At 38.4% G+C, this 16,033-nt stretch overlaps 1 protein-coding gene across 1 annotated transcript in view; it reads left to right on the top strand.

Annotated features, from left to right (window-relative positions):
* Positions 1-2,049: 2,049 nt before the first annotated feature.
* arsb (arylsulfatase B) overlaps positions 2,050-16,033 on the top strand; it is a 15,764-nt gene continuing 1,780 nt past the window's right edge. Inside the window, exons 1-6 of the mRNA XM_037979427.1 lie at positions 2,050-2,506; positions 5,765-5,951; positions 9,807-9,997; positions 10,964-11,171; positions 12,654-12,897; positions 13,741-13,811. Of these exons, the coding sequence (XP_037835355.1) occupies positions 2,228-2,506; positions 5,765-5,951; positions 9,807-9,997; positions 10,964-11,171; positions 12,654-12,897; positions 13,741-13,811 (1,180 nt within the window). The 5' untranslated portion in view covers positions 2,050-2,227. The remainder of the gene's footprint in view (positions 2,507-5,764; positions 5,952-9,806; positions 9,998-10,963; positions 11,172-12,653; positions 12,898-13,740; positions 13,812-16,033) is intronic.

Genomic DNA, 16,033 nt, shown 5'->3' with positions numbered 1-16,033 from the left:
TACACACACTGTTACTGTAAATTAATGCAGTGGGAAATTTAAACCTACAAAAAATGACTATAATCCAGCCAGTTTTTGAGATATTGAGCTAAAATTTGGTGTTTGTTGCTGAGAATGATCCCCAACATGTCATTCAAGTGCTACACATTATGTGAGATCCTTCCCTAATACAGTGGCATTACATGTTGTCATCAATCCATTTTGCCAGTAAGCAAAACATCTTATCAACCACTGGGTGGGTTTTATTGAAACTCCCATAAAAGAATCATTGAGTGTACATGGAAAACTAAATTGCTTTTGGAGTCAACCTGAAATCAGATGGCCAACCTGCCACCTTAGCAAACACAAGAATGCACATGACTCATTTTGGAGATGTTGCTGAAAATTGGTTTGCTAGTATTTTAAAGTGACCCCTTGTACATGATGTGACTGCAAATAGATTCCTCAGTTCTTTGTTAAAAACTTTGCCAATAAATTTTAGGGTCAATGTTTGTGTGCAAAATGGCTCCTGAACCACTGAACATACTTTAATGAAATATTCAGAAAGTAATTAATGAGTGTACTTCGACACTTAATTAAATCTTATGGTCATTTCAGCTTTTTTGGTAACTTTTGGCTTTTTATGCTTTTTTCCTGTTCATTTTAGCGCTGCTTCGTCTACTTTAAACCTAACTTCTGTTCCTTTTGTTCTACTCTGCTCCATTTCAGCATATTCAGAAAAGATCAGTTATTTGACAAGTTTGTTTTATCTTAGTGATTTCAAATTTTACTTTTCTTTTTTGCTACTTTTACTTTTAGCTTACTTCTAGCCTTTTACCTTCTGCTTTTAGATAACAATTGTCTGCTTTTCAGCTTTTAGCTACTTTTATACTGTAGCTACCATTTTTCTGCTTTTAGCTTTTAACTTATATTTTAGCTTCTCCAGCAAAGTTCAGCAATCTTTTAACTTTTTTCAGCTAAAACTTTACCCGTTCAAATTCAGCTCACATTGAGCGTTCAGCTATCCAAACATTTCAGCTCAGTTTCAGCTACTTCAGCAGCCTTCCTTCAGCACTCAGCATTTGCAGTGTATTTTGCAGCAAATGCATTTTTTTTGTTTTGGAACTAATATCTTTCTCTTCTGTTGATGATGATGTTTGGATGAGGAACACGGTGGAGCTCTGCTCTGCTCTTACACGTTGAAGGTCTGCTTGTTTGTTGGCAGTTTTATGACATTTGATTCAAGAGGTTATTGTGTTTTATGTGAACTGATGAACTGAATGTCATTTATTGTAATCTAAATTTATAGTAGTGTTGGCAGACATACCATTAACACAGTGAAAAAACTAAAAATATATGTTTGTATTGGATTTGTAATTTCTTGATACACATGACGTTCTCTTCAATTCTTTTAAAACCATTGTTCTCTCTGAAATCTGCTTCGGCACACTGGCTCTAGTTTTGTCTTATACTTTTAGTTTTTACCTACTGTTTTGTTACATTTAGCTAGTCATTTTTTGTTCACTTTCAGCTAGGTGTTTGTTACTTTTAGCTAGCATATTACAATTTTTATCTTTTTTCTATCCTATCGTTTTGCTACCTTTTAGCTTTTAGCTAGTGTTTTATGGGATTGCAGTAGCTTGGTGATCAGTGCCAATTTTTGTTATTCTAAGGCTATAAGAGAGAAAGGTTTATGAGACATTTCACAAAACAACAACAACAAACCCAGTTCAAACCAACTGAGATTTCTACCATGTACATATATACTTTTAGAATAGAGGAAATCTACTGTTCTTTTTTTTTTACTGTAAAGTTTTCAACATGAGTAAAAAAAAAAGTTTGGTATCTAGTTGTATTCAGTCTCCAAATAAACAATTAGTGTTGACATGTTTTAAATTTGGTCAAACAACAAAAATATTGCAGCTCTAATCTTATTTACAATTTGCAGACTTGTCTTTCAATGTTATTATTATTTTTTCCAGCGTTTGGTTATTTATCCACATCCGGGCTTTCGAAAACCACGTGACTCTCCGTCCAGCCATCTGATTGGCTTCAGCGATGAGGCAGCGATTTTAATTTTGCGGAACGGGGAAGTGGATCATGTGACGGGCGGTGTTTGTTTTTTAGATCATTCTTTCTGAATTTTTGATTTGAAACCATAACATCGGTGCAGATCCTAACTTCTGGTTCCGTCTCAGCCTTGTTTATTTTCTGCTGGTGTTGTCGGACTGAAAGCAGCACTGCAGAGATGATCACAATGACAGCTAATGGTAAAACTTGGCTTATCTACGGGATCGTCGCAGCGGCGTTCATCATAAACTTACCCGCAGCTTCTGCGGCTCGACAGCCGCACGTCGTCTTCATCCTAGCAGATGACTTCGGCTGGTACGATGTCGGCTATCACAACTCAGAGATCAGGACTCCGAACCTGGACAGACTGTCTGCCAAAGGAGTCCGCCTGGAGAACTACTATGTTCAGCCGCTGTGCACCCCCTCCAGGAACCAGCTGATGACCGGGAGGTACCAGGTGAGACCCGACACCACTGTGCTCCAACCTGCTGTCAGGATGGTTCCCTGCAGAAATATTTTAATTTTATCGATTCAGGTAAACAGGTGTTTAAGAAGCACAACATCAGCTGGTTGTCTAGTCTCTGTTATTAGGCTGTTTTTACAAATACTGATCAGTTCTACCTTGCGCACGCACAAACTGTTCTGTTTATATACAGTTTTTATACTAAAATATAGTTTTTACACATTAAAACACATTGCTTTGTGTTTCTTAGTGAGGATGTGCACTGTACAACTGTTTATATTTAGACTAATAAAGTTTTCTGAATCTGAATATAGCAAACTATCAATTTTCTAATCAATTAATCTCAGTATTACATTAGTTCACTAATGTAATTAGATCACTAATTAGATGAAAAAATAAGAACCAATAATAACTTCAAATTTAGACATCTTTATTACTTTTCCCCATTGATTAATTGACTTTATGGTTTTGTATGGATGGATTATTGCCATAACGTTGCACACAAATCAAACATGTTTTACACAAATCAAACATGTTTCACACAAATAAAACTAGTTTCACAAAAATAAAAAAAATGCTTCACACAAATCAAATGTGTTTCTCAAAAATAAAAACATGTTTCAAACTAGTGCTGGGCGATATAACCATACATATCGTGGGGACGATAGATCAACGTGATAGTCTTTCACGTCGTGATATATTTTCTTCTATCGTCTGTATCGTTTCTATCGTCTCTATAGTTTCTGTCGTTTCTATCATAATTGTATCAATGATTCATGTAAATATTTCATAACGTAGGCTACGACGAATGTATTAGTGTTGTCACTTTGCATACATTCAGTTTATATAAGTGATAAATAATAAGAAAAAATAATTATTTTGAGAAGAACCTCCGTTTTGCGACATGACGCTGCTGTAGGTGTGGGTTTGCGACATGACGCTGGTTTACGGCTCGGCTTTCTGTGCGGCGCGGTGTTTTCGCCATAAGTGCTGAAAGATGAAGACGCATGAAGTATCAAACTCGGGGTCGTAACAAGTAGAGACAGCTAGCAGGCAGCCCAAGCAGAAAGACCTTTACCAAAACGAGGGGGACGTCTGTGATTTGGTTCAAGAAGTCCGACACGGAGCAGAAAAAGGTAATATGCTAACTCTGCTAATGCTAATGCTAATGCTAACTCTGCTATGAGACTGTTTTCTCATCTGACGCCAACACAACAAACCTCTTCTATCACTTAAAAAAGAACCACGAAAAAGAATATTTAACAATCCAAAAAGTGCAAGGTCAAACAAGTTGTAAAAGAGCCGGGGAAAGTTGCGAAAAGGGAAACTATAGCCGGCCAAAAATAATGGAGTCTGTTGTCATTTGATACTGTTACGTCGTAACAGGTACATATATATTGCTGCACTAAAATGCAGCGGATCTCATTTGTGAAAGTTCAGTTATATGTCACTTCGAAATAAAGCTTGAAAAAGGTAAGAAATTAGATTATTTTTTCATATTTTTCAGAGAATAACTGACAACGTACGTAATTGGGGTATATCGTGATATATATCGTTATCGTGATATAAAATTATCCATATCTTGATATAGAATTTTTCCCATATCGCCCAGCACTATTTCAAACAAATAAAAACATGTTTCCCACAAATCAAATCAATTTTTCAAATTTTCAGTTAAGTCATATTTACAGCACAAATTATTTCAGATAAATCTGTGCTGTGAATATGACCTAGCTAGAATTTAATTTTTCATCAGAAACGGTTTTAAACTTACCTGTGAGCTACTCACCCTGTTAGCAGTGAGATAGCAGTCCTTGGTTCAAACCGCTCACATGCTCCTTGCCGCTTCAGTTGTCTCAATGACATTGGCGCCCCCTGCTGTCAAGAGGATGCCTAATTCTAGCTGAAAGGTATCACGTGACTTTTGGCAGAAACTTGCCGCAGTGTTAAAAATTGTTTTGTACGCGAGGAGAGGCAGTTTTGCCATTTTGTACCCGAGGATAGTTCTTAAATACTTTTTATTTTATTTTTGTGAAACATGTTTTTATTTGTTTGAAACATGTTTTTATTTTTGAGAAACACATTTGATTTGTGTGAAACATTTGTTGATTTTTGTGAAACATGTTTGATTTGCGTGAAATTAGTTTTATTCGTGTGAAACTAGTTTTATTTGTGCAAAACATGTTTGATTTGTGTAAAACATGTTTAATTTGTGTGCAACGTTATGGCAATAATCTATCTCCATAGTTTTGCTTGTATTAAATTCTAAAGACCGAAAATGTGAAAATATAATTCAGACCAATTTAAACTACAAAATATTTGTACCACTTACTTTTACAGCCTTTTATTGCCATATTTATATGTATTGCCAAATTACCTTTTTCTTTTGTTCAAAGAATGATACAACTTCTTAGTGTAAACATTTGTTATGTTTACTACTTTCCATTGCGAATGAAATATGTGTTTATGAGATTTGCAAGTTGTTTTATTTTGTTTTTATTTACATTTACAATGTCCTGACTTCCTTGGAATTGTGGGGTTGTATGATTTTGCATGGAAATGTGAATAATTCCCTGCAAACTGGAAAAATACGAAGTTTATTGCCAAATTAAATTTAAAGGGTAGCCAATAGTCATATCTAATTAGCTTTTTATTCTTTAAAAAACACAAAGTATTGATTTATTCTTTTATCAAGTCATTTTGTTCAGTGAGGAAACTTTTAAAGCTCATTTACATTTTCTCTTAATATGATGAAAAAAAATATTACATGTAACTGATTAAATTTTATAAACAATATAATAATTCTTTAGTTTAGAAGAATATGCACAATAGCTTTTAGGCCAAAGAAGCAGCTTGGAAGAAGGGAACAATGTGAACCAGGTGAGTGAAGGACCACAGTTTTATTTCTCCACTAGTTGCTGTTGATGTGCTCTTCAGCAAGCTGTCCAAATTATTTCCTCTCTACATTCTGTTCTCAATGTGATGTTTGTATGTGTTTATGACTTGCAAATGGGTTATAAAAGTCAAGAACAAATATTCTGCAGAAACCAAGTCTAATTTGGATGTTGATAAAAAGAGGAAGAAGACAACAAAGCCACATTATTTCAGGGCTGTTGTTTTGTAACGTGTTTGAGCCATCATAACCACATGGGCTGTTGGTTACCTCTTTACTGCCTGTGCTTGCAGCTTTGCTTCATTTTCAACACAAGACACATTTATTCCCTAACCGTCTATTGTTTTCAACCCCCTCAGATCCACACGGGCATGCAGCACTGGATCATCTGGCCTTGTCAGCCGTACTGCGTCCCTCTGGACGAGAAGCTGCTGCCTCAGCTGATGAAGGAGGCTGGCTACGACACACACATGGTGGGCAAGTGGCACCTGGGCATGTACAAGAAAGACTGCCTGCCCACACGCCGGGGATTCAACACATACTTTGGTTCGTAAGTCTCAGAAAGCAGTTTTTTAATAAAGGGACAGTGTGTAATAATTACATCTAGTAGTGAAGTTGGAGAAAGCAACCATCTGAAACATTGTTAGAGTCTAGCAACAAACTGCATCAAAATCAGAAAAAAAAGAAAAGAAGAAAATTAAAGGCTTAGCATCCTAATCGCCTTTTATGGCAGAATAAGATTCCTGTATGTTGAGAAATGAAAGCATTGTAGCAGTTTAGTTTAAACTTTGAAACTCGTGTTCTGTGCAATCTCATGCAGTATTGCAAAAACTCACATCAGTGCTTGAAGTACGTGCTGTGAATGACTCACAAACAGGTTTGACCGCAACAGTTAATGTCAAAGTTTTAGACATGGATCTTGTGCAATGTGTAGCTCTCAGAATATCTGTTGGGGATAAGTCTCAGCAACTGACACCAATTTTGATCTCAATATACTGATATGTATATGTATTGTCTGGGTTATGGCCATATATGTGTTTCCTAAGGTCACTTAGCCATGGCGACCATTTTTTATTGGGTGGACTTTAATAGTCAATCATGTGTCGATGTATATCCAGTGGATAGGGTGTTTGTCCTCCGATCAGAGGGTCAGGGGTTCAATCCCTAGTCCCTGCAGCATTCTTAAGTGTCCTTGGGCAAGACACTGTACCCTCACTGCCCACCAATATATTGTTCCGTGTATGAGTGAGAAAATAAAAAGGTTCAGTATGTAGTCTGTAAAAAGATATAAATAGAAGCACTGTATAAGTTTGTGAATGGGTGAATGAGAAACTCTGTAAAGCGCTTTGCAGAACTTGGAGAGGTTTAAAAATGCATATACGTATATATAAGTTGTGGAGCATTTTACAACTGCTATCAAATCCATCCAGTAATTTATTTTGCTAACAGACGGACAGAATTTAATACTTATAAAAAGACACAAAGTTTTAAACCAGATCTCGTGCAACCATCTAAAGCTTGGAATATGTGTTGGGAATAACTTTCATCTACTATTACGACTAATTTTAGCGTATCTGCCAAGTTTGAGACAGTTTTGTGTTTGCTATGTCAGTTAGCTGTTGCAGCAGTCTTCAGTTGGATTGACTGCAGTTAATGCTTTTTGAGAGTTTCATACATCAGTGGTTAATGAGATATTTTGCTAAGAGATATCTAAATGAGCACACAAGATACTTACTGGCTTTTTTTTCTTTTTAAAAATGTCATCAAAATAACTTCAGAACTGTGTATGCAGTATAGAGGTTTCTATAGAGGTAGGTGATAACGTGTAGAATTATCGCATGTAGTTTTAGGTATTAGTTTTGCTGCACAAACATTTTATTGGAAATAAAGAATAACAAAAAAAGAAATTGCAGAACTGAAGCAACAACAGTATGGTTGCAGTTTTGTGTCTTTAAATAATACATATCCATCCATCTTCTACCACTTCTCTGTGGTCGGGTCGTGGAGGCAACAGGTCCAGAATGGAAACCCAGACCTCCCTCTCCCCAGCGACACTCTCCAGCTCCTCCTGGGAAATGCCAAGGTGTTCCCAAGGCAGAGAGAATACATAACCCCTCCAGTGAATTCTGGGTCTGCCCCGAGGTCTCTTCCCAGTAGGACATGCCCTAAAAACCTCCAAAGAGAGGCATCCTAATCAGATGCCCAAACTGCCTCAACTGACTCCTTTCGATGCAAAGGAGCAGCGGCTCTACTCTGAGCTACCCCTGGTTGACGGAACTCCCCATCTTATCTCTAAGACTGAGCCTGGCCACCTTACAAAGGAAGCTCATTTCAGCTGCTTGTATCTGGGATCTTGTTTTTTAGGTCATGATCCAAACCTCATGACCATAGGTGAGGTTTGGAATGTAGACGGACCAGTAAATCAAGTGTTTTGCCTTTTGACTCAACTCTTTCTTCACCACGACCGATCAAAGTAATGTCCTCATTACTGCAGATGAGGCCCCAATCCGTCGATCCATCTCCTGCTCTATTCCACCATTACTCATGAACAACACTCCCAGATATTTGAACTCCTCCATGTGAGGCAGAGACTCATTCCTGACCCAGACAGAGCATTCCACTCATTTCCAGTTGAGAACCATGGCCTTGGACGTAGAGAAGCTGACTCTCATCTCAGCACCTTCACACTCTTCTGCAGTCCCAGTGCACGCTGAAAGGTCATGGCCTGAAGACAGACAACAGAACCACATCATCCGCAAAAAGCAGAGACGAGACCCTGAGGTTCCCAAACCAGACACACTCCTTTCCACAACTGCGCCTTGATATCCTGTTTATCAACACCACAAACAGGTTTTGGAGACAAGCTCTGCTACTGGGGAGCCTTTTGACTACCTCGGTGACCTCTGCCATGGTAATGGAATTGCCTTCCCCCGAGTGCTCAAATTCTGCTCAGACGTGATGGCCAGATTAAGGAGATCATCGAAGTGCTACTTCCACCACTCAACAATATCCACAGTCCAGGTCAGCAGTTCCTCACTCAGACCAAGTACAGCCTGGGATGGGGCTTGCTTTGCCAAAACATCCTCGAGGCCAACTGAAAATCCTTCTCCATGACCTCCACAAATTCCTCATATGCCCAAGTTTTTGCATCTGCAACCACAGAAGCCACAGTCCTTCTGGCCACCCTTTACCTGTCAGCTACTTCAGGAATCCTCACGGACATAGTAAATAATCTCAAAGAATATTGTGCCTGTATTTTTTACTGTACTCATTTCTTTCATTTCTGTCATGACTGATGGAAAAGGAAGTGAACCAAGAGTACAGACTCATGATGAAAAAATAAACTAATTTATTTAAAATAAAAGTAAACCAAAAACAAAATGCTGACAGGGCAGCAAGAAGAAAACTAGATACAAAACAAACTAAATCCAAAAACGGAATGGACATTGGCAGGAGACGAGCAGAACCAGACATCAGGGAAAAAAGACAAACGAACCATTGAGTAAGTGGAGGAGATGACCAGGTTTTAAAGACAGTAAAGCAGTAATTAGGTGAAGTGGGCACAGGTGAGTGATAACGAGGAGCAGGTGGAGATGGGCGCGGCAGGAAAACAAGGGACTGACTGAGGAGAGGTGAATAAAGACAGGAAACAAAGACACAAGGAACAAGAACTGAACTAAGACCAGACTAACAAAGATAACTGAATAAAATAAACAACAAACTCAAACTGAAACATGAAGACAATAAAAGCAATAAACTGAATACAAAAAACCAAATCCGGACAATTTCTAAAAGGTACCATGATTCAGAGATGTTTGCAATAAAAGCTATAGTTTTATTTGACCATTTTACTTTCATTTATATTTATTCTATTTAAATTGTATTATTCGAAAGACTTAAAGTCTGTAAAAAGTTTTATTACTAGTATAAATAAAGGCTGAGCATTCCTTGAAGAAATGTGTATTGCCCACCACCTTTCCAAGATCATTTTAGTTTGAGAATCGACTGTTTTAGTTCTTTTTGTTAAGCTTTAAAATGTTGTACGTGATCTCATGAGATATTGTGAAATCTTGCATGATTTGTTAGAGCTCGAAGTTTGAGTTGTAAATGACTGTCATCTACTGCCACATAAAATTTTATCTCAAAATTGACTGAGTTCCAGCCATATTTGTGTTTCCTAAGATCACTTGGCTGTGATGGCCATCTTGAAATTAGTGTGAGATATTTTGTAAACAAACAGTATGGACAAACGAACACACGTACACTTCCAGAAACAAAAAAGTATTATCACCCGCTTTTAGCCTTCTGGCAGCAAAGCAATAATTAGTTTGTGACAATGACAAGTTTTTTGTCTCCCAGTTGTCCACCCTACGTAGACTGGGTTTATTCTTTGTAACCCAGGTTACCTGTTAGGAAGTGAGGACTATTTCTCCCATGAACGCTGTTACCGGATCACTCCTCTGAACCTGACTCGCTGTGCGTTAGACCTGAGGGATGGGGAGGAGGTCGCCACCGCATATAAAGGAGACTATTCCACTGAGCTGTTCAGCCAGAGAGCCATCAACATCATCCAAAAACACAACTCCAGCAAGGTAACCTTGACTCAAATCTTTACATGTGTTTAAACAGGTTTGTTAAACAAGAGGGGGTCTGTGCTTTTAAGGTTTTCATTATTGAGCCATGTTTGAGAGCATAAGAAAGATCTGGTTACGATTGGATGAAAATCTAATGATGTACCGTCTGCCCTGTCTGTGTATCAGCTGCAAGAATGATAGTTTTCACAAAACAAGAAAATAATAATAATAAAAAAAACTATTTAAGGTATTTTGAAGTAGGGCTATATGGAAAGGTATGGAGAATTAAAATCATACCTGTTATATAATCAGTGCTATGGAAAGTATTTGTACCCTTACAGACTTTTTCAATTATTGCTTTGTTCACACATTTAAATATTTCACAACATCAAACAAATGTTAATAACCTGAGTAATAACAAAATACAGTTTTCAAATAATGATTTTATTTATTAAGTGAACAAAGCTCTCTAAATCAACCTGACCTTAAGATCAGAGTTCATAATTCAACAATAAGAAAGAGACAATGAGAAAAAATGACCTCCATGGGAGAGTTCTAAGGCCAAAACCACTGCTGAGCTAAAACAACACAAATACGTCTTACATTTGCCAAAAAAAAACAAACAAACAAATAAAAAAAACCCCATCTTGATCATCCCGGACGCTGTCCATCCATTTGTCTGTTGTCAATTTCTTGTCCAAGCTTTAAAATGATAACCCTTTAAGAGACAAATGTTAAACAACAAAGTTGGAGACTTCACAGATCAAGGATGATCTCTTTTGATTTCATGGTCACGGGGTCAATGGTCAAGGTAACAGGTGATCCTTTTGTGAAAACCTTGTGTGCTCTAACTCTAGATACATGTATTCAGGATTGTGGTGTGGAGGAATTCATGCTTTGCATTGTGACTCTGACAGTTTCCTGGTCTTTGGTTGACCGTTTATCTTAGAGGTGACTGGATCTGTTTTCTTCTTCATCTTTTAGCCGCTTTTCCTCTATGTGGCTCTGCAGTCGGTGCACGAACCCCTGCAGGTGCCTGAGCACTACCTGACTCCCTACAGTTTCATCAAAGACCAAAAGCGCAGGCTGTACGCCGGCATGGTGTCGGCTATGGATGAGGCTGTGGGCAACATCACCCTGGCTTTGCAGCAGGGAGGACTCTGGGACAACACGGTCCTTGTGTTCTCCACAGGTACGTTTCACTAAATCACCAAGAAACCAAACTACCTCTGACACAGTCGGAGTGATGAAAGGAATCAGTCAGAACTTACACTGACTTCTGGTTCCCATAAAAACTGCATGATGTTGAGAAAAGAGACCTGGTCTTTTAAAACAGAACTGACCAGAGCTTACCTTTTAAAAGGATGCAGATGGCATCTTAAAATTACATTTGAAATAAATCTAAGTAGTAGGTGTGGAATGGTTCATAAACTCTGAGGTTCAGTTTCAGGTCAGGGTTCAGTTCTGTTTATTTATTTTTTGTAAATATTTTGTAAACACTCCAGAAATGCCACCCATAAGTAAAAGCACATTCAAGATGGCCGTCACACATCTAAGCGACCTTAGCAAACACAAACATGTCTATAACTCACTTTTATACAGTTTAAGCTAACATTTGGTGTGTTAGTAGCTGAGACTTATCCCCAACTTGTATTCTTTGCCAACTGACCCTGGGTAACACAAAATGGCTATACTTCAGTTAATTTGACAGATATTAAGCTAAAAGTTAGTGTGACAGTAGCTGGCTCTCCAACACACTCTCCAAGCACTAAACATTGTGGAATATTTTTGCTTAAACTTTGCAATTAACGGTTGGAATCAACACTGACTGGCCGTTAGCAAAATATCTCATGAACATCTGGGTGAAATTTAATGAAACTCTCGGGAAGTAATCAGTGCTTACTTAGTAATCAATGTTCCTGCAACTCAGGAACATTAACCAGTTCAAGATGGCCGCTACAGCCAGTTGTTATTAGTCAACACAAAACTGGGTCTGACTTAGCCAGTTTTACAGATATTGAGCTGAACTTTAGTGTGGTAGTAGTTGAAAGTTATTTCCAAGATATTCTTTGAGATCTCACAACTTCACATGAGATCATGCATATCTTTAAGTATAAAGTTTGTCCAAACCGATACAACTCTGTCCCTTCTCATCATAAGATGATTTGAGTTTTAACCTCTGGCATGAAAGGCATTGGATAATATGCATTCCTTTAAGGAGTCCTGTGCCTTTAATTTTGTTGGATATTCATTCTTATCTCAAAATGAATCCAGCTAATTGTATAATCATGCGGGTGATTAGTTTAGCAAGATCTCTGAGGCCAGAATTATACTCACATTAGATGTTGACATTGTGGTTCAATGATTTTTTGTTATTGTTTAAGCCTGTGTTTAATGAACCTTTTAGATTCAGTCACACAACATAGCTTTTTATACACAGCCCTCTGGGCAGTTTTACATTTCAATTGTTATCTAATAGCATCTCTAAGTTATTTTTTGTGATCTTCAGATGTGTTTATCTGAACACACAAGTTCTGCTAATCAGAGTGCCACACGAAAAAGGTCCATATTGTAGAAAGTTAAAACACCCCTTTACTTTTATTTAGCTTCCAGTATGGTCACACAGATCTGTCTGTTTTCTTCAATTTCTAACCTAATTTTGTCTCATTGGCAGATAACGGGGGTCAGACTCTAAGTGGTGGCAGCAACTGGCCTCTGCGGGGGAGGAAATGGTCCGTGTGGGAAGGAGGGGTTCGGGGAGTGGGGTTTGTCACCAGCCCATTGCTGGAAAAACCTGGGACCGTCAGCCGTGAATTGATCCACATCTCTGACTGGCTACCTACTCTTGTTAGCTTGGCAGGTGCGACAACTAATGGCACTAAACCCCTGGATGGGTTCAACATGTGGAACACAATCAGGTGAGCTGTTCAGTTTGTCCTGTATGGGTGTTTTTTTTAAAATTATGTTTGTAAAAGTTTGAGTGATGTTTGTAGAGACGGTTGTTTGTTGGGATGGTGCTGATATAGATTTTCAGTTATCCAGGACATTGCAAATCCAATAGGTTTTAAAAACTTTGCTTTTAAAACTGAGAAATGATGTTTGTAGGATTGCTGTTTCTGGAGATGGCATTTGTTAGGATGATGTTTATTGGGATGGCATTTTTGGGGAGGCAGGTGCTCTTCACTTTAGTTTCCGAGCATTTTCAGCTCTTGTTTTTGACAGCCTGCTCTCTCTTTGTTCTTCGTTCTAACCTTCACCCTGTGCACTTTCACTGCAGCTCATTCTGCACATCTTCCTGGCCCAGAGTTTTTTTTTCTTGTGGGAGCACCTTTCCTTCAATAAGCCTTTTGTTACTGTGGTAATGGGAGTGAAAAAGAAGGAAACTCCATCAGTCATTCTTACACAAATCTTCAATCTTTGTCCTTTTTTCCTGTGGAAATCTGCTGTTAGATCAGTTGGTTATAATTACATTTTTCTCTAAAGCAACATACCTGACATGAAAGGTTCAAAACCAGCAGGCAGGCAGGCAGCGCAGAGTGGGAGTTATTTTTAAGCTGAGTTATCAGACCATGTGGTCAGTATGAGTGGTCAGTTTTCTCCGTGGTGGAGTGTGGTCAGAGCCTGGCAAACAACAGCCACCTGGTTCAGATTTTCAGATTCCAGTGGGTTTCTCTATGGATGAGTCAGACTCAATGGTGTGTGTGTGTGTGTGTTGGTAGTATATCCATATGTTTAACAGCAACTTTGCTTTTATCTTACAGCAAAGGGTGGGCCTCACCCAGAGTGGAGCTGCTCCACAACATCGACCCTCTGTATTTTGACAGCTCTCCATGTAAGTTCTTCCTCATACTTTAATAATGTATTTTTTTATTCTTTTATTTTTTACAGAATATAGCTAATTGTTGAAACCAGTCTAAATAAGGACTATGGTCACAGAAAGAGTGTCATTCCGAAAAATCCTGCCTTCCTCGCATGTTAATGAGATTGGTTTCTATAGCAGCAGAAGACGTCACCAGGTGCTACTCCTGTCAGCTAAGATCAGAAAACTGAAGCTACAGTTCACACAGGCTCACCAAAATTGGACAATAAGAGATTGGAAAAATATTTCCTGGTCTGATGAGCCTTAATTCACTCCACACCAATGGACTCATCAGTCACCAGGTCTCAATCCAACCAAGCACCTTTAGGATGTGATAGAATGGGAGAGCCACATCACAGATGTGCAGCTGACAAATCTGCAGCAATTGTGTGATGCTAACATGTCAATATGGATGAGAATCTCTGAGGGATGTTTCTAACATCTTGTTGCAAGGTGTACTTAATAAAGTGGCCAGTGAGTGTATATATGTGTTAACAAAAGAAACAGTTTTCTGTAGTTTAAATGCTCTGTAAGATGAACAAAACACAAGTAAAACTCTAGTTACATTAGACACACAGACAAATTTATTTATTTATTTATTTTAAATAATCCTTTATTTAACCAGGCAAATCCTATCGAGATCACAAATCTCTTTTTCAAGGGAGGCCTGGGCCTGAAGGCAGCCCAACATGCATGTTTTTAGACTGTGGGAGGAAACCAGAATGCCTGGAGAAAACCCATGCAAACATGGGAACATGTAAAATCCACACAGAAAGACCCCAGATCCAACCCAAAGCTTGAACCCAGGGCCTTCTTGCTGTGAGGCAACAATGCTAACCACTAAGATGACGTGCTGCAAATAGGATTAATGACAAAATTCTTTTCAAATTTGACTTTTTAAATAGGCTCCATGTAAAATCTGATTAGTGCAAAGTCTCCTATTTCATATGTTTTGCACATTCATCCATCATTTACCACTTATTGTGGTCAGGTCATTGTGTTACCAGGTCCAGGAAAGAGACCCAGACATCTCTTTCCCCAGTGACACTCTTCAGCTCCTCCTGGGGGATCCCAAGGCATTCCCAAGGCGGCCTGGGAATGGCTTGGGATCTCTTGATTTAGTGCCTCTTGACCACTAAATCAAGAGCTTTGCTTTTTGACTCAACTCTTTCTTCACCACTACCGATTGAAGCAACGTCCTCATTACTGCCGACAGGCCCCAAATCAGCCAAATCATCTCCTGCTTCATCCTAACCATTACTTGTGAACAAGACTCCCAGATACTTGAACTTCTCCGCTTGAGGCAGAGATTCATCCCCTATGTGGAGTGAGCATTCCAACTTTTTCAGTGTGAGAGCCATGGCCTCAGACTTAAAGGAGCTGACTCTCATCCCAGCTGCCTCACACTCTGATGTGAACCATCCAAGTGCACACTGAAGATAATAGCTTGAAGACAACATCAGAACCACACCATCTGCAAAAAGCAGAAATGAGACCCTGAACCCAACACCCTCCTCTCAACAACTGTTCATGGAGTTCCCGTCCATGAACTCCACAAATCACAAGGTTTGGTATAGAGATCAATGGAAGGCACGCTCGACTTGAGATGTATCAGGTGACCCTGTTTGCTTCTTTAGAAGATTTGAGATGTACTGTCTGGTGTAAAGCCCTTACACAACAATGAAGTTAGTGCATGTACTCAAAGGTTGTACTGAGAATATGTTTATGTTCTGTGCATGGTATGGGAAATAAAAAAATGAGTGTGTGAGGTGGGAAGCTGAATAGAGAGAACAATGAGATAGGGAGATGGGAAAGGATAATGGTTTGGTTTAGAGTTTAGATCAGGATTAGACTACAAATATTAATGGAAGTCAATACAATGTCATAAAAAGGATAGAAATATGAACTTGTGTGTGTTAAAGGGAGGAGTTAAACGGTTATTATATTATTCTATATTTTAATTAAGACATATCACAGATATGGTGGTTAGGGGTAGGGTTAGGGTTAGACATATCTGTGATTTTTAATCACAGATATGTCTTAATTAAAATATAGAATAATATAATAACCGTCTAACAGTCTTATTAAGAACTGAGGAAATTGTGTCAGCTTGTTTTTAAAAATATATATATTGTGAGTGTACATATATATATATATATATATATATATATATATATATATATATATATATATAA

The sequence above is a fragment of the Kryptolebias marmoratus genome, linkage group LG14 (genome assembly GCF_001649575.2).
Source record: "Kryptolebias marmoratus isolate JLee-2015 linkage group LG14, ASM164957v2, whole genome shotgun sequence".
Taxonomy (NCBI): Eukaryota; Metazoa; Chordata; class Actinopteri; order Cyprinodontiformes; family Rivulidae; genus Kryptolebias; species Kryptolebias marmoratus.
The sequence above is the reverse complement of the archived record's forward strand: the minus strand, read 5'-3'. Positions and strand labels throughout refer to the sequence as shown.